General features: G+C 35.2%; 1 protein-coding gene across 1 annotated transcript in view; it reads right to left on the bottom strand.

The window, feature by feature from the left end:
* OCA2 (OCA2 melanosomal transmembrane protein) overlaps positions 1-26,019 on the bottom strand; it is a gene marked incomplete at its 5' end in the record, with an annotated part of 159,107 nt that overhangs the window by 25,113 nt on the left and 107,975 nt on the right. The window contains one exon of the mRNA XM_083855828.1: positions 13,067-13,160. Coding sequence (XP_083711954.1) covers positions 13,067-13,160 — 94 coding nt within the window. The remainder of the gene's footprint in view (positions 1-13,066; positions 13,161-26,019) is intronic.

The following is a 26,019-nucleotide window of genomic DNA, read 5'->3' on the forward strand; positions in this document are numbered from 1 at the left end:
TTACCATGTTTTACCTCTGTAGTTTAAAATGTATCGATAGCTTCCCACATGTATGGGAAACTTCTCCTTTTGATAAATATTTTCTTAATAATTAACTAAGATTAGGAGTCTGCGTTAGATTTTTTCCCCCTTGTGTAACATGGAGATAACATGCAACACCCAAGTCAGTTGGGCACCGCATCTATCAAAAGCCTTTCTTTTTCTATGTGCTGGATATACTGAGATGGTAACAAAAAGGTATTCAACACAATTGTTAACTCAAAGTCATAGTGGAAGAAATCAGCAAAAATTATTTCAGTCCTACTTCTTTTCTTGACAGAAAAATAGCTCTAATCTTAGCTAGCAAAACAAGGTGGCAATACCAGCTGCATGATCATATAAGTGGGGTCACTCAAGAGAGACTGTAGACACTCCTTTCTTCTCACACAGACTTACTTATGGTTCAGGTAAGGCACTATCAAACCTGTTATTTAAAGATCTGCAATGAAACATGAGTGCTAGACCACAATGGAGCAGAGACATGGACACAATAGCTCCTGACACATGGCCCACATTCTAGTTAGCACTGCTGACATTGATCAATTATCCTGGAGAATAATGCACTGACCTCTTTTAACTGCTTTCTGATTTAATAGGCTCCATTAAAAAAAAAATTTAAATCACAATCATGACAAGCCTAACAGCATAATGGTACATATGACCTTCAGTTTGTGCCTTTTAGCATTTAACAAAAGCATATTTACCTCAACGCAAAAGCAAAAAAGGATACATATTAACTCCTGCCTTCTACTGTAGAAGTTTAATCAACTACAGAGTCTTTATTTTCAGTCCAGATGCCCCTAAAACTGGAAACCACCTATTTTAATTATATCTTTTATCTAACCATGAAATTCTGTGCATTTAGATACAGAACCACTTGAACTAGTTTTAGAGGATTTGGTGGAAATTAAATGCAGTGAAATGAAAAATGAGGTAATTTACTTGCCTTTTAAAAGCTTGCTGGAAAGGTGAATATTCTCAGCTATGATTTCAGCCCATATTAGTAGTGGTAAAATCTGAATCCTCATGGCCAGACATGTCAGCAAAGAAAGAGCTTTTTTATTTAAACTTCATCACATCTCTGTAGTTGTTTTCTGCAGATTTTTCTAGTAATTCATTTTTCCAGTTTTTGCATGACTTCTACTTAAAGAGACACTGAAGAAGCACTACACTGCTCTTTGGGGCAGACATTCTGATTTTCAAATCCACCTCTCAGCATAAATCATATCTGCTATACAATCCTGGGCTTTAGAGATACTTCAAGAATTTTTTTTCATAAAAATATTATTCTGTTCATTAAAAAAAATTATTACATGAAAATTTAAAAAAACTATCTCACCTATATTTTGTAGAACTTTTTCTCTTTACTCTTCTTTACAGACTATTATAAAAAGAAGAGCAAAAACTTTTGAGCAGTCGAAACAAAAAAAATCAAGAAATTAAAAAATAATATTATTTTTACTACAATATTTGCTTATTTAATGATCACCATAGCTCTGCAACTTGCAAGAGGCATTTATTTCAGAAAACTTGTATATCCTCTTCTGTTTCCTCATGCTGAAATTGAGCTATGGAAATTAGAGTCTAAAGAAATACAAGATTTAATTTTTTCTTTTTAACGTTAAGCCAAGGTAAGAACAAGCCTCTTCACAAATACAGTTTAAATGTCCATTTTAGAAAAAAAAAGAATTGTTTTATTCAGGACTATTCTAATAAAAAGCTAATAAACATGGTCTCTTATGTATGTTAAAACACAGACACATAGAGCCAGCTGACTGTGGGGTAGCTACAGGAATCATTTTATCCTGATGCATATCTGATTTAGTTCATGTATTTCAATATTCACCTCTATGTGAAAAAATCATTAATTTTAACACATGGCAGTAGGCTAGATGGTCAAGACATGTATGGGTGAAGAATAAGAAGCTGGGTGTTAAAGTAGTACAAAAAGTCTTGCTTCAGGAGCATGAGCACTGTGCTCTAAACCGGCTTCCCTCGTACCAGCTTCAATCTGAAATAAGGCCTGAGTGCACAATGGCCTCTCATTGTGCTTTCTCTCTCTTCTCCCTCTACCAGTTTCTATGAGAAGGAAATGCAGATAGAAATGCCAGATTGGAATTATAGCAGATACCAAACCCATTTATCAGATTGGGAGTCTCAGGTTCAAGAACATAGGGGTGATGAGTTACCTCACCTCTGCACCATGCACCTTTAAGCCACTTCTAGTAAAGTCAAGGAGTTTTTGCAGAACTCAAAAATTTACAATTTTATTCTTCTTTCTAGAATTTCTAGAAGCTGGCCTATCACTTCAAAATATTAACCAGAGACGTTCATAGTGTTTTCTATGAAATAATACAACATTTTTGTTTGCTATAAGCAGTAATGAGCCAAATGTCATGATACTAATGCATTTTCTTTTCTGTTTGCATGGAACTTGTTGATAAGTTCTGACAAACAGGGGTACCATGGAGGATTGGAGAAGACAGAACAAGAAGAAAGAAGTCAGTAACTCTTCTGGAACTTAAAGAAAGTTTTTACATATTTATAAGTTGGTAATATTGGAGAGAAGTTAGCTAAACAAATGTATATATTGTTCTATTATTAAAAAATGTGATAAAATTTCTTCAAAATACTTTAGATTAGTGTCTTGTAAGAGGGGCCAAATTATACTGCTGTTATGCCCTTACCTTTTCTACTCTCAGAAAAAAGACTAGTATTTTCAAGAAGGACTGGATGAAGGCTGTTCATTCATGTTTCCAGAATGCTTCAGCATAATTCCCAGTTTCTTTAATACAGCCTCTCCCTTCCTGCTCTCTAGTTTCCCCTTGCCATCTGTCCTGATCATGAAGTAAAATTAGAAAATCATGCTTGGAAAGGAAAGAAAGGGGTTCATCTTGCCAAATGTTACCTGTGTAGGAATTCCAGGCTCCCTCTGTACTCAATATCACTGTAAGTATGTACACAGAGAAAAATCCATCCTGTGTATTTTAAATACAAAGCTTGGAATATAGTGTTCTCCAGGTGTGCTTAAGCAAATTTGTTCAGTGGAGATTAACACTGTAAAATACAACAGATTAATATGAAGTTTTGAAAGATTACTCTTGCTCTAACATGTTGTATCAGCTAAATGACATATCTGATGCATCTGGTAGATGAAGTGGGGGAGAATTTTATGACTTTTCTTCCACAAAGGAAAATATTATCCAAGATACCTTGAAATCCTTTGCATAAAATAGTTTCTATAGGGGTAGCACCACACAAATATAGCAGAATATCTGCTTTCTGACACTGCCAAAAACATCTAGAAATTATTACTCTTAAAATTATTTTCATTTCAAGTGCTGCTGGGAAATTATTAGGTATTGATTTAGTTGGTAGCCTGTACTTATAAAAGGGACCAAGAATGGGTTATGGTCTACTCTCCTTGTTGTTCATTGATTTGTTTTAATGTGTTAAATTGCTTTATACCATTTGTGACTTATAAGATACATGGCATCTACGATTTATAACAGAATACTCTGTAAATATGATCACTCCTATAACCTGTATATCTAGTAGGAACGCTTGTGTGATCATAAATTCCCAAGTAAGAGACCTAATTCTTCCACCCATACTGGATGCAAATATGCTTTTCAGAATAAATCAGGATCAGCATCCTGCATTTCAGCTTAACAAGTAAAATTAAATTCTCATCTGGTTTCTGTTTAATTCAAACCAATTTTTCTTTCTATACTCTATTTTCATGTGGTTATTTCTTTTCCTTACCTAATTTAGTGATGCGTGCCAGTAGACTAAAAATATCTGCAAGAAGTGGATGGATAATTTAATGCATATTATGTGCATATATATTATTGCTCAGGAGGAAAGATGTATACCAGCAAATACACCAGAAATGTGAGTAGTTGCCATTCATGCAACATTTAGGGAAGAGCTTTTAGAATGACATTCATTATTCTCTTGTATGACAGACCAGTATTCTTTAGAACTTCTCCTTTAATACTCCTATGCTTAACCTTTCAAATTTATGAATTTCTGAATACCTCAAAGATTCTAATTTTCAAAGAACCACTGATTTGGAAAACAAACAAACAAACCCCCAAAAAAACCCCATCTTCTTCATAGATTGTCACTGTCCCACTTCCACTCAATTCGCAACTTCTTGAAACCCACACAAGCAAAGTTCAATACACACATTTTGGAGAGTTAGTACATATGCCAAATAGCAGATTTTGGAATGCCAGGGGTAGCTTAGACTTTTCTCTTTGTTCTTTCATAGCTATTTTTTTATACCAGGAGATAGGCTGAATTTCATATCTACTATTTTGTATTCATAAGAATCTAGAAACAGTAGCTTTATGCTAGTGAAAGGGAAAGATACTCTGAAATCTAGAAAGGCAATTCAGAAATTATATATGAGACATCCTAAATGGCATATAACACTTCTGAATTTAAAAAAAGAATAAATTTTAGCATCAAAAATGTCAATCTGGCTCTTAGATTGGTATGGTTTACACTTCAACTTGCTGCCTTTTTTTTTCCCTCTCTAAAAAATGGAATTTAGCATTTAGCAATTCCACAGTCAAGTGTCTTGATGATATGGGGTTACATTTATTTTATTCGTCTGAGGTACTAACATTCATTTTTGACTGTTACTGACCTGAACTCAAAATGTATGTCAATAAAACTTAATTTAATTTCTTTCTGTCTTTCATGGATGTGAATACATGCACAAACTATATGATTTATAATCACTTTTAAACCAATCTCTAAATCTTCACTATGAAAGATTTGAAACTGAGGATTTTATAAACCAGTGTTCAATTAATAATGTTTTGAATGAGAAGTTTTATACAAATTGAACATTTTATTTTTAATATGTATACCTTAAATTAGTTAACATTGTTCCATATATCACATTTTAGTATTATTTTTTTCCTTGCTCAAAACTTCACCTAATTAACTGATGTAAACATTTTGTAGTCAGATCTATTTCTTTTAAATTGAGGTATATTTATGGTTTGGGTTTATTTAATTTTAAATGAGATCAACACAGAGGATCAAGTGAGAAGATTTACTCATGAGACTGAATCAAATTTTCCATTTCAACACAAATAGATACTTCCAAAACCAAAGTTTTTTTCTTATATTGGCTCCATTTTGAATACTAAAAGTGGATATTACCATACAAAAACAGTTGTACAAATCTGCACTGGAATTACTAGGCTATAATCTCACACTGGTTGAAAAAGCAGAAGGTAATTTTACTATCTTGCAGAACTTGGACAAAAGGAAGAATCGCAAAAACCAGAACTTTTTAAACTTCATCAAGGACAAAGGCCAAATCCTGCCTAGGGGAAGAAAATCCCTGCAACAGTATCTGGGTATGGCATCCATGGAGCAGCTCAGCAAGGAAGGCTCTGGAGTGGTGATTTCATGTGAGCCCATGGTAAGCCAAAGGCAGCCTCTGTGACTCTATGGAAAGGAGAAGATCTCTTCCAATCTGAATCTTTCTCTGTTTTTTTCTATGATTTTATGATTAAATACTACTTCCATGACCTTACTCCCTACTGTTAAAATTACATGCCTGAAGGGTCACTGCTTCCTACGGAGCCCAATGAAACACTAGATCATTGCAATTGCATTTAAATGTCCTATATCAAAATCTTTCAGGATGAAATACACACATTTCACAGAATTTAAATGCTAAAACCATACTAAAATTTTAATACCTGAATCACATAGACTTACTTTACGATGAATGAGACGACAAGTATTTAAATCTCATCTTTCTTTACTGGAAACTAAAAGCTAATCCAAAAGACTTCACAGCAATAAGAGAAGGAAAAAAAGTAATACTTGTATGTCCACAGGCCAAACAATTCAAAGTTATTAGCTCTACTCAGGAGACATAAGAATATTTTAAGCTCCATGAAAACTTCACAGTGAAGATAAATTATGTTTCAGATTGGAAAAGGAAATGTGCTCTTACTTAAAGGCTCAAAATACTACTTTTCACTCTTTTTTCTAAAAATAAAAAAAGAGGTAAATCCATAGTCATTCACACTTACACTGTTTGCAGACCTTAAATAAAACCAGAAGAAACATTAAAAAAAGTCAAACCACCATAACTCAGGAGATACTCTTAAAATGATGTGCACCACAGTGGCAGGAATACTTATTTTCATGGGGTTTGATGCAAGCCATGAAAATACTTAAAATAAGAATTTATTTTATTAAACTGCCACAGATGTCAATATAATGTTTGTTTGAGAGCAGTCATTAGATCAACACTGACACTTTAAAATATTGCAATGATTGTTGTTGGATAGCTCAAAGAAAACTAGCATTTTTCTTAACAAAGCCAGCTTAGAACCTAATAATTTAAGATGAATGTATGCTGAACTGCCTTTCTACTGAGTTATCAGCTGAAAGTTGTCTATAGTTTTTGCCCTTTCTGTTATAAGAGTGAATAGGGTGTTAAAATCTGGATGGCATTTGTTAAACTCAGTTCCCCTAATCCAATAGATATTCTCATATGCAATTGCTTTTGAAATTTATTATTAAAATGAGCTACTAAAATTCCTTCTAATATTTTTCTTACACATGTAATGAAATCAAGTTAAATGTAAAAACAAGCTTTAGTAAACCTAAGGGATCCAGATTTTTAAGGATAAAAATACTGCAAAGGAAAAGTTGTGAAATACTCAAATTTGCCCATGTATTAATGCGTGTCTGTCAAGAGTGCTTTACTCAAGTGCTGCTTTTGCACTTACTTGGACAGAAAAACTGTTATCATGTCAATTACGAACATTTAACCTATGACTACTTACTTCTCTTTATTGATCAGAAGAGTAGTGGGAAGTGAGATTAAGATAATTTTTGAATCATAATCATTAAATCTTTTCTCAGTAGTTTATAGAATCTTCCTTATGTACTTTGAACATCCCCAAATTCTATCTTCTGGAGCTGCACAGTTGATCAGAAAGTCCACAGGTGAATTGAGTTTGGGCATTTTAGTACCACATTTCTCAAGCACAGTCTCCAAAATACAAAGTCATCAAAATTCATACTCAAAATATAGAGTTGGTTTTACTCTGATCACAATCAACTTTAAAAGAGCAACAGCATCTTTGTGGCATAAAGTGTTGTTAATAGCAAGAAAATATGAGAAAAATACACTAAATTATCAGGAATGAGAAGGGCTACAGCTGTCTAACACATAACCCAGTAGAGATATTTATATGGCTTTACAGGGTCCAATGCTTTTTTCTTTTTAATAGTTACTTTCTGTAAGTTGTGTAAATAGGATACACAGGAGGTAGCAAAGAACATCACATTCGTCCTCCCACATACATGAATGACAGTTCTCACAGGAAGTACTCTTTCACAGTCTTTACATCTGAGTGCTCTCAAAAACAGATAAATAGGATATCCTGCTGAAAATATTTATGCTGTGAATACCTCACAAAACAAATCCTATGATAAAACCAATTATTTTCCTAAGCTATTATCAGAAACCAATATTTTTGACACTTCCAAATTATTCTTATTCCCAGAGAACACAGAGAATATTAATTCAGCTCTGCAAGTGGCATATGAAGGGAGGCCAATGACAGAAAAATGACAAACTTGAAAATATGCACAATGCCTTCAGGATTTTATCCAGCTAACTTTACAACTGTAACTCTAAATTATACTCTTAGGCTCATAACCTGTTTTTCTGGGCAGTCTGTTTTCCTCATGTATTAAATAATTTCTCTCACATTCTTATCCCATTACACAGTTATCCCATCCATTCTTCCCATAACCGGCACTGTAATACAGGCACAATCAGCCAAAATTTGCTTGAAATAAAATTAGAGTATTTCCCATAATATACACGTTATATTTTTGTCAAATATGTTCATCACTTTTCTGTGATTCATTTTTTCTATTGATATCACACATACTGGAGACAGAGGGGTGATTGATATTGAATTACAATAGGATGAAGGAACAAAGTTACTTTATATTTGAAATATTATGCATCTTTATAAGGTTATAAATGCCTATCTTACTGAGAAAATTAAAATCAAGTTGTAAATTGTATTAGCAACTAAATAAAGGTTATTAAAGCCCCTAAAGCAATGAGAATTTCTTACGTTATGGAGCTGGAATCAAATTTTTCATTGGTAACAAAAAGATTTCTGTGCATCATTTTCATGGGTGATCTGACCTAGGAGAATGTTATATTGCAACAAACAAACTCAGACAAATGTTAGTAAAATTTTTAAAAACTATTGGGAAATGAAGCATCTAGATTAAAAGAGACATCTGCAATGTTATTTATCTTATTCCTTGAGAAAAATAAAGCTCTGCTGCTGAATTTATTTATATAAAATCATTATGTTTAGCCCTAGAATTCATCCAGGCAACAAGACCAAAGTATCATTATCTGAACATTTGTCAAGAAAAAGTACTCTCCTAGATTTGGTGTTTTCCTTTATGTTAAGCTCTTATTTGTGTGATACTTCTTTGATAATATTTCTTTGATATGTGTAATATTTCTCTGATAACTAGACTAAAATCATAATAAGAATATTATCTTTCCCTGCCTTCTGCTTACTCAGAAATGCTGCCTCTGAGCAATTACCTTCGTATTAATAACATATCTGATGTTTTCTACAGAGTAAAGACTATGAAAATAGTTGCACTTCTGTCTAGAGACATAATGATTATTTGTTTGCTCTTGATGTTTGCTTGTCCTAATGTTTACCCTTGATCACATACAGCAAAGATCCCATTCCTCTCTATCTCCTTTTCCAAGCCCCATGGACTCACAATTCTTTCTAATTCTACCACTTAAATACTTGCCTTTGTGTCCATGATGTAGGAAAAGTATAAGAATTCAAGGGGAGAACAGATATAATCACACTCATGTAAGTAACATGATAATTGAAAGGGACTTGGATTTACACTGAATAGCAACTTGAACAGTTTGATATTGCTAGTTTAACAAAGAAAAGGCAAATAGCTCCACATTCTGTATTAAATCTTATATTTTTAAAATGTGAAAAAAATAAGAGTACTGTGACTGGAATATCATGTTCAACTCTGGCCTTCTAAATTACTAGAATGATAAGGAAATATTAGGCTATAGCTAACATACTTTTTGCAAGAGGAAAGTTAGAACACATAAATACAGTTTGATGAGGAAATTTTCAAAATGGAACAGGAGCATAATTTGGCTGTACTGATTCCAAAAATGCAAGACAACCTTTTAGGCAATTATTATTATGAGCTTTCTCTTCTTATGACTTTCAATTTTGTTTTGTCATAGCATTGCTTTCTTTCCTTTTGAATTTGAGTTATTCCAAATTAATCATCCAGTGGCAATCACTCATTATTTGCCTTCAGATTTCTGGGGCTGGTTAAAAGCTGAATCCCTAAGTGGCTGAGCTTGGAAGGCACTACTGGGACTCATAAGAAGCCTGAGGAGCAGCATTAGTGACTGGTCTCCAGCAGGACCTTGTGCAGCTGATCACACTGAGAACTTCTGCCTTTTCTACATCCTTTGTCAGTAGGTCCTTTCCCCATTCGATGAGGCTCATGTGTCCCCTATTCTTCCTGATATAACAGTAGAAGATCTTTTTTGTTTCTCAACCATCATGTCTAACAGAATCAAAGATAAAAATATTTTCATGGTGATAAACTTATTACAATGTAGTATATTCTAAATGACATGTGAATCTTTTTATTTCAGTGAAACATAATGAATAATCAAAAAAGCTCACAAGGTCTGGAAACAGCAAGTAGAATTCATGGTAACCAAAAGATCTTTTCTCATAGACAGTCTTGCTCTTTCCCTTGTGAGCCCTGTTCAGAGCGAAATGGTTTCTATATATGTTGATGAGTAATGTCAGAGAAAGGAACAAGATCTGAATGCATTCTGGGTAATATTGGTGATGTTTGCCAGATATTTGGTGATACGTGCCAGCATATTCACATTTAGGCATTCATGGATACGACCTGGTATCTCCTCAATCAGCAGTGTATTCTGAACACCAGTCCTGCTTTAAGGTGCTTCAACACAGAGAGGGAGCCCTATTCCTTTCTCTCTTCTTTCTCAGTATAATCTTTCCCACCTAAATGCCATCCTACTGGAACCACCTTACAGGCACAGCACTTCCAGCACATGGGCCTGAGCTGCTTGGATGGTGCGAGTGGGACACCTGTCTTCCCCTTACATCCATCAGTGGAGGACCAGGTCCCTGAGGCAGTAGGACTCTTGGTCCAGGAAAAGAAGCCATTAGTTGTCGTTCTGATGGGGAGCTTTCTCCAGGAGACTAGAGAGATTTCTGAAAGACTATAGTACTCATGATGATACAGTCCCACATCTCCCCAGCACAGGATTTCTTCTGAGGAAGGCACTCCAGAGAGAACAGCAAGCTGGTAAGACCTCAGAATTCCAGGCAAGTTGTCACATCTGGCCACCTCTGGCTCTGGCTGGGCAGCAGAATAGCATTGCATAACACATCTACTGGGTTGCCTCTGTTACCTTCTTAAAAAGAGAAGAGGAACCTTGAACCAGGCCAAGTGCCACTGTGCAAAAACACACAGAGGAAAGGCCATGAGCCCATAAAGCCTCTTACAGAGCAAGGAACCTGCTTCTTGCCTTTTTCTCTCGCTGTATGGAGAGTCATCATGGTGCCTCTCACCATGAGGAACCCACAGCTTCCACAGAATCTCGCCCTCTGTTGTATCAAGGTGCACTCTCAGACATGCTTATCAACCCTGCCTGGAACTCCTCTTACAGACCATTGCATCAAAACATGGTTTTCAAGAAAGCTGCTTCTAGCAAAGCCCCCCCTTAAACAAGTTTGCATTATTTGGCTTAGCATGCAGCTAGGAAGGAAGTGTATTGGAAATAGAGTACTCTGCTCTATGACCATCAGGCACCACATGAGACAGATGTGGCATGGGTTTCCTGTACAGAGACACTTGGGAAGGGCAGAACAACACCAACTCAGGCTGATATAAAGAAATCTTAACAAAATTCAGTCAGCAGAGAGTCATCATCTCCCCAGCACAAAGTATCCATGACTTTTCTCTGGTGACTCACAGGGGCTGGCAAGCCGAAAGGTTAAAAATCTGTCTCTACTGGGAGAAGCACTGCAGAGGACCCCTCAATGGGGATGTGAAACCTATTAAGTCATTCTTGTCAAACAGGGAAGAAATTTTAAAAATTCACTTTGTTTTTTGAGGCAAATTTCATAAATAAAAGTAATCAAAATCAAAATCCTCAAGGAAAACACCTCTTTATGCCAGGAGAAGCTTTAAAATATATTCAATTTGTGAACATTTGGCTAAAATAAAAATTTTCCTAACACAAATTTTGAAGAAGCTCATGATCTGCCTGCTCAGTGATTAAAAGGCAGCCAGAAAAAGTGGTCTTTTATGTTCTTTCTGCTAATATCCATTGCAATCTCCTTGAGACTACTATGGATTCTATTCTCACGTCTTTGTTCAAGGTGGCTACAGTCTTTCCCAGTAATTGCTTCCACTAAAATCACATATATAGAAGGCAATTTCAGAACATCTGTCTACTGTCTTCAGTCTTACCAAAGAATATGTTCCAGTAAACACTGCTGAAGAGATTAGCCAAGCTTTACATCTCTGTTTTCTCAGTCGGTCTCATAGAAGTTTTAAGAACATTTCATTACAAAATCTACATAGAGGACACACTGTTAATGCAAAATACAAGTTAAATCTCCAAATTCCAAGGTCAAAATCTGTGAAAATGAACAGTGCAATCCACAAGCCCATTATTACTGCTTCATCTTTGTGCAAGGGCTTGACTTCCAAGAAATCTGTTAGCTATTACTGTGTACTACATAAGACTGTTCCGCAGTCTCAGAAATCCTGACAACCAAGACTTTGGTCTGATAAGCATCTGCCTTTCTAAAACATGTCATCAGAACACTATGGGTGAAGAGCTAAATTGTTCTATGAGTAGCACAACCTCACAGCTTGAATTTTAGCAACAGCACTTTGGACCACCTTTCTTTTTAGAGTTATCATTAGCTTGGCTCCAGAAAATTCTGTATGATTAATCATATTAATAACACGGGTTTAAGGGCTTTGAGGTAAACAGTTTAGAAGAAAGCTGATAGAGCTGAGAAACTAGAATAAACAATGTAAAGAAAGTAAAGAGAAAAAACAAAGTGCTGTGAGCTTAACAGTATCCTTTGCCCTAAATATGCAGAATAAAGAAACAAGGAATTATGTTTTAGCTAAATCAACTTCACTTGAACTTTGTGCTTTGTCCTCAATTTGCCAGTTTCTATTTACATCTTTCAACCAGTCTCAAAAACTGAAAGTATTTTAAAAATATTAAATTGTTATATGCATTAAGTATACCTTCTCCCTTAAAATCCTGCTGATGAATGATCTGCAAAAAAACCTCCACTATTAAATTTAAATAATAATAGATAAAATAATCTATTAATTATTAATTAAACAATTATTAAGCAATAACTTGAGTTATTACTGGCTGCTCATCACACTTTCATTCATAGTTGCTAAGCAGTTGGTCAAAAGAAGCAATTACTTTTAATTAAATTATTTACTTGTGGGACCATGGAGTAAAAATCAACTCAGTCTAAATTATGGCATTCCAATTCCTCCTGATGACAGAACACCCATGAAAATGTGCAAATATGAAACTAGGTTTAAACTGCGTTTTACAATAAAGCCACAATTTACAATTTCTACAAAGGTGAAGATTGAGGGTTATCAAAGCAGGAATTTCAGAGGCGTTGTTTCTCCTGGAGTTCCACTGTGCTCCCACCAGCTTCATGCATTCTATCAACCTTATACAAAATAAAGTGATCTGTCTTCCACCTGCATTTCAGTTGCCAAAACAAAATTAGGAACACAAGTCTATTTTATAGACCCTTTCTCTAGATTTTTCTCCTTAAAAGATTCATTGTTTGCCTAGAGAGAGAAAAAAAAAATCAGATTTAATGTAAGAAGTTTAAAACTGTACCTGAAGAACTCCATGAAAGAGAAGCCATAACCATGCTGTTCAGCAATTCCAGCACAAACAACATTAGCAGATGCTCCAATCAATGTTCCATTACCTGCAATTCAGAAAACAAAGACCAGTTTATAGTTGCGCTCTCTTTCTCACTCTTCCTCTGTTTATTCTATCTTAAAGTCCTAAGATGTACTCATTACAAATGAAAAATCAATTTCTGTTGTATAGGCTTGGAAAAAAAATACCTCCACATCCTATAAATTGCTTAATGCTTTGATAATAATAAGCCTGTTATTATTCCCTGGTTCTACTTAGGCCAGAAAAATAGGGAAGGAACATAGCACCAGAAAAAAATAACACCAGAGACCTGCATTCAGATAAACTTGTTGATTTTTAATTTTACTTAACTAGAAGGTGCCATCACATGAGGGGAAAAGATTAGATAGTTTGAGAATGCTAAGAAAAACAGATGCCTTTTTCCTAGTGCCAAATTGATATTGACAATGAAGTGTTTTCTTTATTGATAAACTAATTAATCTGTGAAATTTGTTTGTGGGGTTTTTTTTAATAGTAATTTAAAACACAGTAACTGTGACAATGAAGGCAAATCTGGGGATCTGCTTCACATCTCTCTCCTAAGGCAAAAGGATCACGGAATTTGTTTACCTAATCACCATAGTTCTTCAATAAATAAGGAAACATAATTTCATTCAGTGAACTTCATCAAATTAACTTATACAAGCCCCCACAGGAGAGGAACACAACAAAGAAAAATAATTTGCCACATTTATAATGAACATCTATCCTCACTTCTCTTCTTCCAAGCCTTTTCTAGAAATTAATTTATTTCTTCATTTTCTCTAAACTTTCAACAATCTGGCAATGTAAAGAAGTCAGGTATTCAGAGTTCAGAAAGACCGACCCACTTTCTATATCATTCCCATGAGTCATACCTCAGACTTATACATGCTGCATGCTTGACTTCCACAAAGCAGATGGCTTCTGCAAATGTTTCTGATCTAAGGCACGACTCAGGAAGTGACAGTGACTCCTACATGCTGTTCTTTAACTGAAGTTTTGAACCAAAGAGGGAACAATCTAAGAGATTTCTTTTTTATACTTCAGTAAGTCACCTCTTCTGCCATACATCACTACACTAACAATCCATTATCCTAAGCAGAAGCCTTCCTTTTCTCCCAGTGGCAGGTAGTTGCTATTCTTACTTTGGTTCTGTTAAAAAATTTAGCTCCATAGAAACTCTTCTGGTCTGACTTTGAGAGATATAGACCATAATGTAATTAATGCTAATGTAGTTAATTGTTTTGATTCAGTAAATGTTTTGGGTCATCCAGAGATAAATGTACCAAAAACTATCTCAGAAGAATTATTCCCCCAAAATATTCACACACTGTATTGTTATATTTGTTATATTCTTAAAAAATAAAATAACACTCTTAAATTAAAAAAAATAAGTGCTATGGTTCAGATGTTTCTGACCGGTCATTATAGTGACAGAGCAACAACTTTGAGGAAAAACCAAACCCCAAAAGAGGACTTTGTGGTTGTTGTTGTTGATTTCATAAAAGCCAAAGCTTTCCAATAGAAAGCCTTGATATGACAAGAAGTTTTCCAATTGAGCCCAAAGAAAATGCATGACTCTTATTTATTCCAGGATGGTTAATTATTATCAACACACAATAGGCAGCAAGCAGATTTTCATCAGTACAGATCTGAACAATGGCATCTATTGTCTCAGGTGAGTGGCTTATGCAACATCTATTAAGAACAATAGACTGGTTTTATTTCTCATCAGCAGCCTCAAACAGCTCTTGAGCAGACACCACTATGGAATAAGGAAGATACAGAAATCTTGGAGATCTCTCAAGATGAGAAAAACATTCCACTCCCACTCCCTCTAGTCCCAAATAGACATTTTATTTTGTATATTTAATTTTCCCTCTCTGTATTTTTTAGTTCCCTTTCTTTCTGCTCTCCTAGGAGCTATGCCAGGTGACTAGCTGTTTTTAAGGCTTGGACATTGCAAAGGAACTGGAGATCAGTGCAGAGATCCTGCCTGCCTCTGAGAGTTCTGCTGATGTTGGTTAAACTACACATCAATACAAGGGTGTATCCTTATTGATCATAAAACGATTGTGACCATCCTTGTGAGACACCAAGAATTATTTGTAACCTTAGCTTCCTTTCATACACAGAAAATCACCCCTACATGTGTTTTAGTTGTGGAGAAAAAAAAATTATTAGTATCATAAGAGGAACAGAAACCTTTTTTTAAAAGTGTCTAGCACTGGTCATTAGGCACATCACACTCGTTTCCCTTGCCCTCTCTCTCTTTGCCTCAAAGCATATCCTAATTACTTTAATGCATGCTTAAAAATACAAAACTGAACTTTGAACAACAGCTTTCCTGGTAGGTACTGCCATGAAGAAAGCCAAAGCACAAGGCATGTGGCTTAATGTGAAAACAGAAGAAATTAATACAGCTGATGTAATTAGAGGAGTCAGGAAAGAACACTTCAGGAATTTTCAGTTCCAAACTAATCACTAGTCTACAGCATCCAAGCATTTCATAAGAGATTTCTGCTCCATGTGTAGCACAACCAGTCATCACTCTCAGAATAATGTCACTGCAGACAAGGAATATGGTTCTGGCTTCAAATTAAAGAAATCAGACTGAAACGGCACTTGTCCCATGGCTCTGGCTAGATACAGTCGAGATTTCCAAACAGCATGAGCTCTCCTATACTGCATGGGCTATAGTAATGTCTTCACATAATGAAGTATTATGGAAAGAGTTTCTGCTTCAGCAGTGAATTGATTTCCCCAAGTAGATTTCATTTGAGACGAAATTGTCACCTTAAATGTTATCTGTGAGGAGCAGCATTACTTTTTCATTTGTTTGGAGCATGTGTGCAGTTTAATTAGGCACTGGCTCAGCAGGCTTCAAAGAACTGCACTCAAATTAACAACAGAGGCAAACTTTTGTTTCACATCCTAGGAACATCTGTCTCCATGGCAGAAGTTTAACTCAGTAGTGGAACAGCAACACTGTGACTCCCTCATTCATGGAAAACTCAAGACTAGTTTAATATACACAGAAACCTATACATTAAATTCATTCAGATGGATGCAAATTAAGAACAGACATTATTTAGGAGATCATCCAGTCTTGACTTCATCTTCACATCATCTGCAATCTGAAGAACAATTCACCATAAAAACGCTCCTACTTGCTTGTTTCTATGCTCAAAGCAAAATAACACATGGGTCAACTGTATCAACACATTGCAATAACTTATCTGTTTTGAGGACTCCTATTGTAACTTTGTTGATGACTTCTACTCACCCTCTATCACAAGGCAGATGGTTACGGTGAAACTGGATTAACTACAATGAATTGTTATATTTCTAATGTCAATAGTATGTGATATCTATGAAGTAAGTAACACATTTAATTCTGAGTATCTGTTCTTCCTTTTATTCTTGACAGATTATGTGCACTGTCATCAATATTAACTATGCTTAATAGTTCACAAGCATGAAATCAAGAGAGACCTTTTTCTTAATGAAAAAATAGTAATTCTAATTAGCTGCTTATGCTACACAGAAGAAAACTACAGAAGAGTCCTCACAGATCATAATTTTTTTTCCATGGAGCTGCCCTAGCTTTGCACAATCATTTCAAAGTAGAAGAAACAAAGTGGAAGGACTTCTGCTGTTTAGAAAAGGTTATATAAGAGTTTCTTTCTGGTATTTTTCAAGGCATATAACTTTGAATATCTTTAGGGAATGTGAAATCAACCCCACATGTAAGACAGTATTTAAGAGTTTTAGTTAAAAAAAAATCTATCAAGAAATATCCAAGCCTCACACATTAAAATGTGCCTTTTCATTCCCAGCTAACTTAGAGCTGCAAGCAGGGAGATGTTGACAAGGTTTAGTAAGCCTGGTTTGATACGTGCACTATCCATCACCCCTGCTTCTTCCAGCCTTCTTCCTCCATTTATAGCTACTTCTCCACAACACAGCACTAAGTTACTGCCCTTTGCTGCACGGCTCCTTCAGAGACTGCCAAATCAGAACCCAGACCTTGCACACCACACACAATGCACCTCTTGTGGGCCCAGACAGCCTCTTCCTCAGTAAACAGAGTTTGCCCAAGTCACTATAACCTGCAAAGCACTGAAAATCAATGCTGGGAGAACCGATTAGGCTTACTGAAAGAAGGGGCTGGAAAATCAGATTAGAATCACAGTAAGAAAAGGGAGAGAGTTTGAATCAATAATGTGCATCCTCTGACTTCAAGCCTCATCGTCAGCTATTGATTTTTACTTGTCAGGAGCATATATATCTAAATGCTGTTAGTTCTCAGGAGTCCCCTTGGTATTGCCCCCTCAAGAGCAAGCCTAACCCTTTTGTTTGCTGCGTTAATATGTTTGCTTGGAGAATCACCTCAAAGTGCCTGGCAGGATTAGTGTTTATTACTCAAAGCACTAAGAAATCAAAGGGGAGGGATTATCACTAATAATGCTCTTTGGCCTAGCATGAGCAGCCATCATAACAGTAACTTCCTTGAATATAAGGGAGATAATATACCTTGGGTAACAACCAAGTGGATGGCCAACAGAAAAGTTTGTTTCGCTGTGAGAATTACAGGCCATTTCCCTTCCACATGCCCTGATAGTGGAGAACAAGCTATACCTGTGCTTAAGCAAGAAGCCTTCTGCATTTTCTCTTTCCTGTATCTCTGGACAGCTAATGCAGAAGTAAAAAGACTATCCTATTTTCATGCCAACACAAGCTCTGAGAAGAGCTTTTCCCTAGCCTTTAACAAGCATCTGACAGGGCCAGTTTTACACAGGACAGCTGTTCTGCTTTGTCCAGACAAGGATTCTCTTCCTGAAATGAGTTTTCTGCAGTCATGAATAATTTTAGATTGAGGATTTTCAGCCCTGCTTTTTGCTGAAATGAACCATTCCATTATAGAATCAAAGAAAATCTTACTGAAGGAAGCCAGCTCCTTGCTTCCAATGCATTTTTAAAAGAAAATCCTGTGCAATCTCTCACGTAATTTACCTTGTAATATAAAGGTAGACTGATGTGCCTGGGTTCCTTTCCACAGCATATTCTCTACTTAAAGCACAGGTTGAGCAAATGTAACGACTCTGTCTGCCAAAGTGAACACTGACCAGTTCTGGTTTTGATTAGCCTTATAGAAGACAGCCTTCATAGCTTTCACAAATTTTCAGTTTCACACAAAAGCAATACAGACTTGCCCCATTAAACCCCACCACCCACATTTATATTCATCTGTTCAATGTCCACAAGTCTTGAATATCTTCTAATAATGGGCAAGACTTGAATAATTTAATATTTTATATGTAAAAATTAATAAGACAGATAACCAAACTTTGTCATCAATGAAGAGAATTGAGGCTAATTGAACAGTAGCAGTCCCTAAAAGGAACATCAAGTCATAAGCATGCATGAAGTCTTTTAAAATTGTTATTTATGATAAAATGCAGTCTTATGATACCAACAGTTTTTATTTTACTGATTTGGAAACATTTTGAATGGTATATTTCTATATAAATTATTAAGCATGGACATTTTAGGGGGAAAAGTGAAAGATCATTAATTAAAGTTTTGAGTTCAGTTCATTGAACTGCATTCAACCCAATGATTTCAATTAGGTGAAAATTACCACTTTTTCTCACCCCTACAACACCACCAGTAGGATAGTTGTATAAGAATTACACTAATGAATGTTTCATTGTCTCCCTGTTGCTATGAGAGGAAAAGGTGAAATTTAAATTTGTCATTTTTCTACCAGAAATGTGAAATAAATAAGGTGAGTTGCTGAACATCCTGCACTTGTTACTTTAGTGACCTAAAGAAATCCATAAACTTTTATGAAATCCAGACATCTGTAAAAAATACATAAAACCAGAGCTGACCACTAAAGTCGCTTTTCTTCTCAGAGTCAATCTACCCAGAGCAAGTGTAAAAAATACTATTATAATGATGGATAGTGCCAGAAGTCTGACACACAATTCCCCTATGCCCTGACTGTTCAAGTAGCTTTCACTTAATGCTTTTAATACTGCACATATTTCATATTTTTAATGCTGAACATATTTAGTCTCTGATTTTTAGATGCAAAGACTAAAACTATATCTCAGTTTCACAGCTTTGCCACATGTCATGTTAATGGGGACCAAACATTAAAAAACTGTTTCATACACAGAAACCTGGCATAAAAGTACATTATTCAGCTTCATCATAATATACTTCGAAGATAACTGTGCTAAATAGATTTATCAATATCTATATAAATAATATCTCCAGCAGGATTATAACTTTCCTTAGTGTCATACAGAGTGTCTGATTTGTCAATATAAATCAGTATGAATATTGCAAGATTTTTTTTCCCTCTTCAAGGGGCAGAAGAGGGGCATTGCCTGGAAAGTGTCTGCAGAGGAAGAAAAGTAGATAGTCCAGTATTATATTCTGCACTTAAGTGTTTTGAGTATTGCTGTAGCTTCCCTGCCTCGTTCTATCTGATGGTCCAAGTGCTACCTTCTAACTGAATATACCTCTTCTGCTGACAGCTATTCAGAGTCTGTATTCTCATACTTGTAGCAACTTACAGATATAACATAATCAGTTTGTCTATTCCATATAATTCTGAAAACAGAAGTGTCTAAGGCTTCTTGAAAGAACCTTTTGTAGTTTATGATAAATAAATGCACAAAGGAAGTAAAGAAAATTAAATGCACCTCCACATACACTTCCTAGGAGCCCCAATGCCATGTCTGATCATTATTCTATCTGTAATTTGCAGAACTTTATGGCTTGCAGTTATTTTACACAGATTGAAAACCATTAATAGAAGCATTTCAAAGTTATCAGTAATGCTAGCATTATAATCAAGTGATTCTGGTTATTGGTATAAATTTATTTTCTAAATCAGTATTACATATTACACAGTCTTATTTCTAATTTAAAATGTAAGACTTACCATCAAAACTATAAATCTCATCAGTGCAGCTGAAACAGTATCCTTTACACCATATACTTCATATTTCACCCTTAATGACATGTATACATCTACATATGCATGTCTGCCATGGTAACTCTTCCCAAGCTTAGAAAACTGTCTTTGCAGAAAAAATATACTAGTTTCAATATGGAGGTTGTTTTCCATATTAACTCAGTATCTTAAAACCAAACTGGTCTCTGATATTGCCTTCATACAGACAAAGATATGTCTGTCTAGTGGACACACTCTGTTTTGCCTAGTTTTACATTTCAGGCTCAAAATTTTCTTCTGCATGTCTTCCATACCCCAGAGGACAATCTTTAGCAATCTTAGAGAATATCCTTTAGTTGCAGGGAGTCTGGAAACAAGGCTGGGTCTCACACCAAGAACTTTTCAGCACTGCTGGGCTTTAAGAATTTCACACATAAAAAGCATGAAGATAAGGCAGAGCTTGAATGTCATGAAAGAGATAAGGAAAACAGCAACTGGATTTTTATAGAAGGCTACAGATTCTGGCTGCTAGAGAAAGCAGCAAGAGGACAGTTCAGGCTCTCAGGTATTAATCAAGTGAAAAGTCTTCATGCTTATATCCAGTGTTTTTCACACTACAACAAAGCCCAAAAACTTTAAGGTAACCTCTGAATGAGGTCTTCGTTAAGAACAAGAAAATAGTACTACCATTTAATGGGCAGCAGCCACTGCTGAATTAGTTTCCATCACTGCAAACATCATAGAAACAGTGCAAAGCACATTTAGAAATCAAATTAGATGTTAGTGGAAGACGTATAAAAACATGCTTCTAGATATATACTATTTAAATGTATAATGCTGTTAAAAACTGCCCTGTGGTCTTTAAATAAAAACTGTGAGGTATTTCCTAAATTTCCCTGTTTTACTTGCCTGACTTTCAATGGTCAAGAGCAGCAACATCCTTTACTTTTTGAAAGACTGCTCTCATTTCCTACAATACCACCTTTTGCTTTGGATTGAATTTTACATTGACAAAAAAAAAGTATTTATCTGAATCTGGACTATCTTGCCTATAAGACGTAGAACTGAGCCCCAGTATTCTTGTCATTAAAAGACTCTTTTAGAACAAATAGGATCTTCCAATATCCATGTCCTAGTTAAAATCAAGCTCAGGTAGATATATTCTTTCTACCAAAAATTTTTCTTACAGTTTCAATTACACATTTTATACAACAATAAAGTTCAAAACCAAAGCTGAATAGTGCTCCTCCTAAATAAATAACCAGCTATATATAAACACCAGGCATTCAATTTTTGGTAGATTTTTTTCATCTTTCAAATTGGAAAGTGTTATACAAATTTGATCTATTGTAACTCTAAAAGAACAGTAAAGTAGCTACAGTTTTTCATAATGTTAATTATCATATATTTATTACCTTTTATGCTTTCTGAAGAATATAACTTTTCTCATATTGAAGAGAAGGAGGGTTGGTTTATGAATATAAACGATATTTTTGGCTTTATACCTTCAGTGCATCTGAAGCTTTAAACCTAGTTTAGGATTTTATAGAGCAGAATTGGCAGGAATAATAAATCAGTGATATTCCACTTTGCAAGGCCCCATCTGCACCAGGGACCTAAGGAGGGCTGCTGAGAGGCAGAATAGCAAAAGCACTGGACTACTGAGAGAAATCCCACTGTTTAGCTACACTGTGGGATAGCTGTAATAGCTGCAATTAGCACAATGTCCTGTGGATAATGAGTTTATTCACACACGGGTTTTGACCCTGTAAGGTTAGAAGAAAAGTGCCAGCAGTCCTCTCTTCCTGCCTCCTGTCTTGACATAGAGCTTACAGTTGAGCTGTGTGGCCAGAATAGCACAACTGAATACATCCTAGAAACTGCCAATTTCTGCAGAATTGTGACAGTAATTACTTTCAGGTGTTGTCCTTCAGGAAAATATATGGAGAAGGAAAATAGTGCAAAACCATAGATTGTAAAAAACATCCCCTCTGGACCACATTAATAGTCACTGCAGCAGAGTTTTTGCACTTTTCTATGCTAGCAACTGAGATCTCAGAAGGCAGGAACTTTCAAAAATTAATTTTATATTTTTCTTTTTTCTTTTAAAGGATATGGTTAATAAATCATTAAAAAAAAAAAAAAGGAAAGAAAGAAAAAGAGAGAGAAATAGCTAAAAAGGCAACTAAATACCAATTCTTTAAATGTCAAATGTAGAAAAACCCCTCAAATAATAAATATCTTAGCTCAGTAAATAGTCTAGTTCTACACAATTGAACAATCTTAACAGGTGAATTTCTGACTGTACACTTACTCAATTTAAGTTGAATCCTCATTTTATGCTTTTTTAAAAGTCATGAGCCAAAATAAAAAGTGCAATTAAAGTTCCTCTTGTTCTGAAATAGCTGCAACTAGCAACCTTCATTTGCTCTTCAGAATTTCAGCAGCATTCCCTAGACACTATTGGAAGGTCTACAGAAAACTCAGTCTCCAGTGTGTTATAATTCCATCAAGTACTAGAATAGAAAACATTAATGAATACAGCTTTAGTCAGTGCCCCCTCATGCAAAAGTAGTACAGATACAGATTCATCAGAACACCACAGATTTTTCTTCCTTTAGTACCTTTTATATTTCCTGTTTTCTTTCTTTCTTTCTTTCTTTCTTTCTTTCTTTCTTTCTTTCTTTCTTTCTTTCTTTCTTTCTTTCTTTCTTTCTTTCTTTCTTTCTTTCTTTCTTTCTTTCTTTCTTTCTTTCTTTCTTTCTTTCTTTCTTTCTTTCTTTCTTTCTTTCTTTCTTTCTTTCTTTCTTTCTTTCTTTCTTTCTTTCTTTCTTTCTTTCTTTCTTTCTTTCTTTCTTTCTTTCTTTCCTCCTTGAGCAGCACAATTTTTCCAGATACTTAGTCGGCCTGACCACTAACATCAAAGTCCCCAAAAGCCTGAATTTATTTCACCTGTCTTTGGGAACCCCTCTCAGTCATGTGAGGGGCTCCAATGTACTCTGCAAAGATCAACTGGCAATTTCAGTGGATGAATAAACATCATGGACATACCACTATATCCATCACCAAATACAGAGGCTGGGGCAGCCAGACTCCAAACCTATTACTTAAGTTACATTAATTAACCTATTAATTAAGTTATCCTAACCTATTACTTAAGTTACATTTATCTGGGATAAATGTAGATCTTAATTTCCAGAACTAGATCCCCTTGAAAATTACCATGTTTATTTCTTAACTGTGTAAGATTGACTTGACCTGAATAAGAAAATTTCTGCCAAAAAGAACGGGCCAACTGTGAGAAATATCAAAAAATTTGAAATCGTGACACTCTCACCAGGAACTCATCATGATCATCACAGTCCTTGGCTTTCTTGATTAGGAGACTTTTTTATCCCTTCTCACATTCAGAGACACATTTCACAGAATAAGGAGCATTTATGAGATATTCCTTTACTCCTTTTGTCTGAGCACCAGGCCATGCAAGACAGAAATTTAGCAGCAGCTCTCTTTTGGGAGACAATGACAACAACATGACAGTTATACCATCAAAGGTCTTTTCACCTTATATGAGACTGACTCCATCCTTCTTTCATTTCCAGGACAACAGCTAAAGCAATGAAGGAAAATTACTGCCTTTTCTCATCCTATAATCTTCCAAATATATAGCTGTCTGTGTACTTTGTGGCAATAGGAGAAAAGCAATTGCAACCACTGGAGATTTTTTAGGAGAAAATGGATGGCATTTTCCAAGACAAGTACAAATGCTGATGCTCCCTTTACAGTCACATTAGTAGTGCTTACCCTGAACTACAGAAATGTTATCAAATTACCAGAAATGAAGTTCTGCATTATGTAGCAAACAGCTAACCCTAAAATATGTAGTTGTAATGTATTATTTCATAAGACTCTTTTACAAAATATCTTGTTTGTCAAGTTCCCTTGGTTGCATAAGCAGTGATAAGATCCAATCTTTTGCCCTAAGCACAAGGCAGTAATGATATCATTGTCATCTACTCCTTCTGCAACTGCATTAACCTACCTAGAGGATTCCTTCATACACTTCAGGGATGATGGGAATTCTCTTTTGGAAGTAATCTTTAAGAAGCATCAACACTTTCTTTCTTAAGAAAGAAAAGCCCCTTTCTCACAACTTTTCAAGGCTGCGTCTTTTAAAACTAAAGCTTTCACACACTTCTTATCCTCCAACAATAAGCTCCTGTCCATTAGCTCTTTGTCAATGGAAAATCAGAAGCATATTAAATTTTAGCCTAATACTCCTTAAAAGACATTTGCTAGTATGATGTAGCATATGCTCAGCTTTGTCCTAATCGAGAACAATCAGGCAAAATAAAGATTTTGATAATAATGATCTAACCTTTTATCCAAATTTTTGCATGGAGCATATCTGGACATCCAGTCTACTTCTACAGATCTCTAATCTCTTTAATTCAAACCATTCTCATGGTACTGTTTACATTTTTACTTTTGTCTCATGCTGCATACACACAGAAGATTCCCAAATTCCAGGCAGCCCTTCAATGAATCAAAGGAATTTTGGTTAAGATGATAACTGATAGTTTAGGAAAATCAGCTGAAACTGGTAAAGGCTCCAAGGCTGGTAAAGCTCATCCTGCTCAGAATATGTCAGTGTAATCTAATTTATCCTTTTTTTTAATCTGAAAATTTAATGAAATTAGAGTATGTTCAGTGATCAACAAATTCACAGAATCATAGTGTCATTCAGATTGAAAAAGACCTCTATGAACTCTGAGTCCTACAAAAAGGTGAAGAAGTACAATACTTTTATGGCAAACATCTATATGAAGATATGCTGATTATTCCGATCACTGGTTTTAGAGAGGAACAGATTAAAGTCACAATATAATGATGAGTAATGATGAGTAATGATGAGCACAAAGAGATATTCCTCAAATGAATAACTGGTGTGAAATTGTCCTGTCTTTGCAACATGCTCTTAAAATTCAATCTATAAATTACATCACTGTAATCATTGCTAGGTATTAAGGTCACTTGTACGAGCAATCACTTAGTTGAATAAAGAATCACTTAGTTGAATAAAGAAGCCCGAACTCGTATGGCACAACTGGATTTAGTTATCCCTGTGGATTCACAGAAACTGATAGGAGGGACATGGAGGGGAAGAAGGGGTGGATCTATAGTGGAACATGATGGTATTAATTTTAACCTAATATAACTTAACTACCTAAATATTTAGGGGTCAAAACACCACCAATACAATGTAATTAGCATTAAAATTCTAAGTATTAAAAAAAATAATACTAACTTTATTTCTATTTAAAACTTATACATTTTAATGGCACTTAGTGGACTTGCCATGTGGAAACGTAACATCTTCACGAACCATTTCCAAAATGTAAAAAAAATCCTTGTAAGTATTAACTTAAAAACTACTGGATTGCTGTTCTCTTTTGTTCTTATAAAAAAGTAGAGACAAAATCCAGGGCCTACCATGGATGCTATGTTTTTAATTAAAAAAAAATTTAAAAAGTCATGAAAAAAATCTCCTTGTTTTGTGCTAATGTACTGACAATACACAAAATCCCAGTTAACGCCAAGATGGGCATTAGAAGAATTGCTGTTAGATTCATTATTAGAGGTACATTTCCCAAATACTTCAAAAGTATTTTCCTTACAATGAGGAGTGATAAATGGGTCAGCAAATAGATATTGAAGTAATTTCTGTAAACTAGCCAGAAAACCTTCCAGTGACTTCAGCAGATTTTGAAATGAGCATTCAGATCTTAGCTATTATACATTTTCTGCATCTTTTCAATGAGCAGCAATGGCTTTCTGTTCTGAAAGCCAAATGTATCTTTGTCTTTTCTCTCACAAAAGATCAGAACCCTATAAGCACCATCTGGACTGT

This window comes from Zosterops lateralis (assembly GCF_965231275.1).
Source record: "Zosterops lateralis genome assembly, chromosome: 2".
Lineage (NCBI taxonomy): Eukaryota > Metazoa > Chordata > Aves > Passeriformes > Zosteropidae > Zosterops > Zosterops lateralis.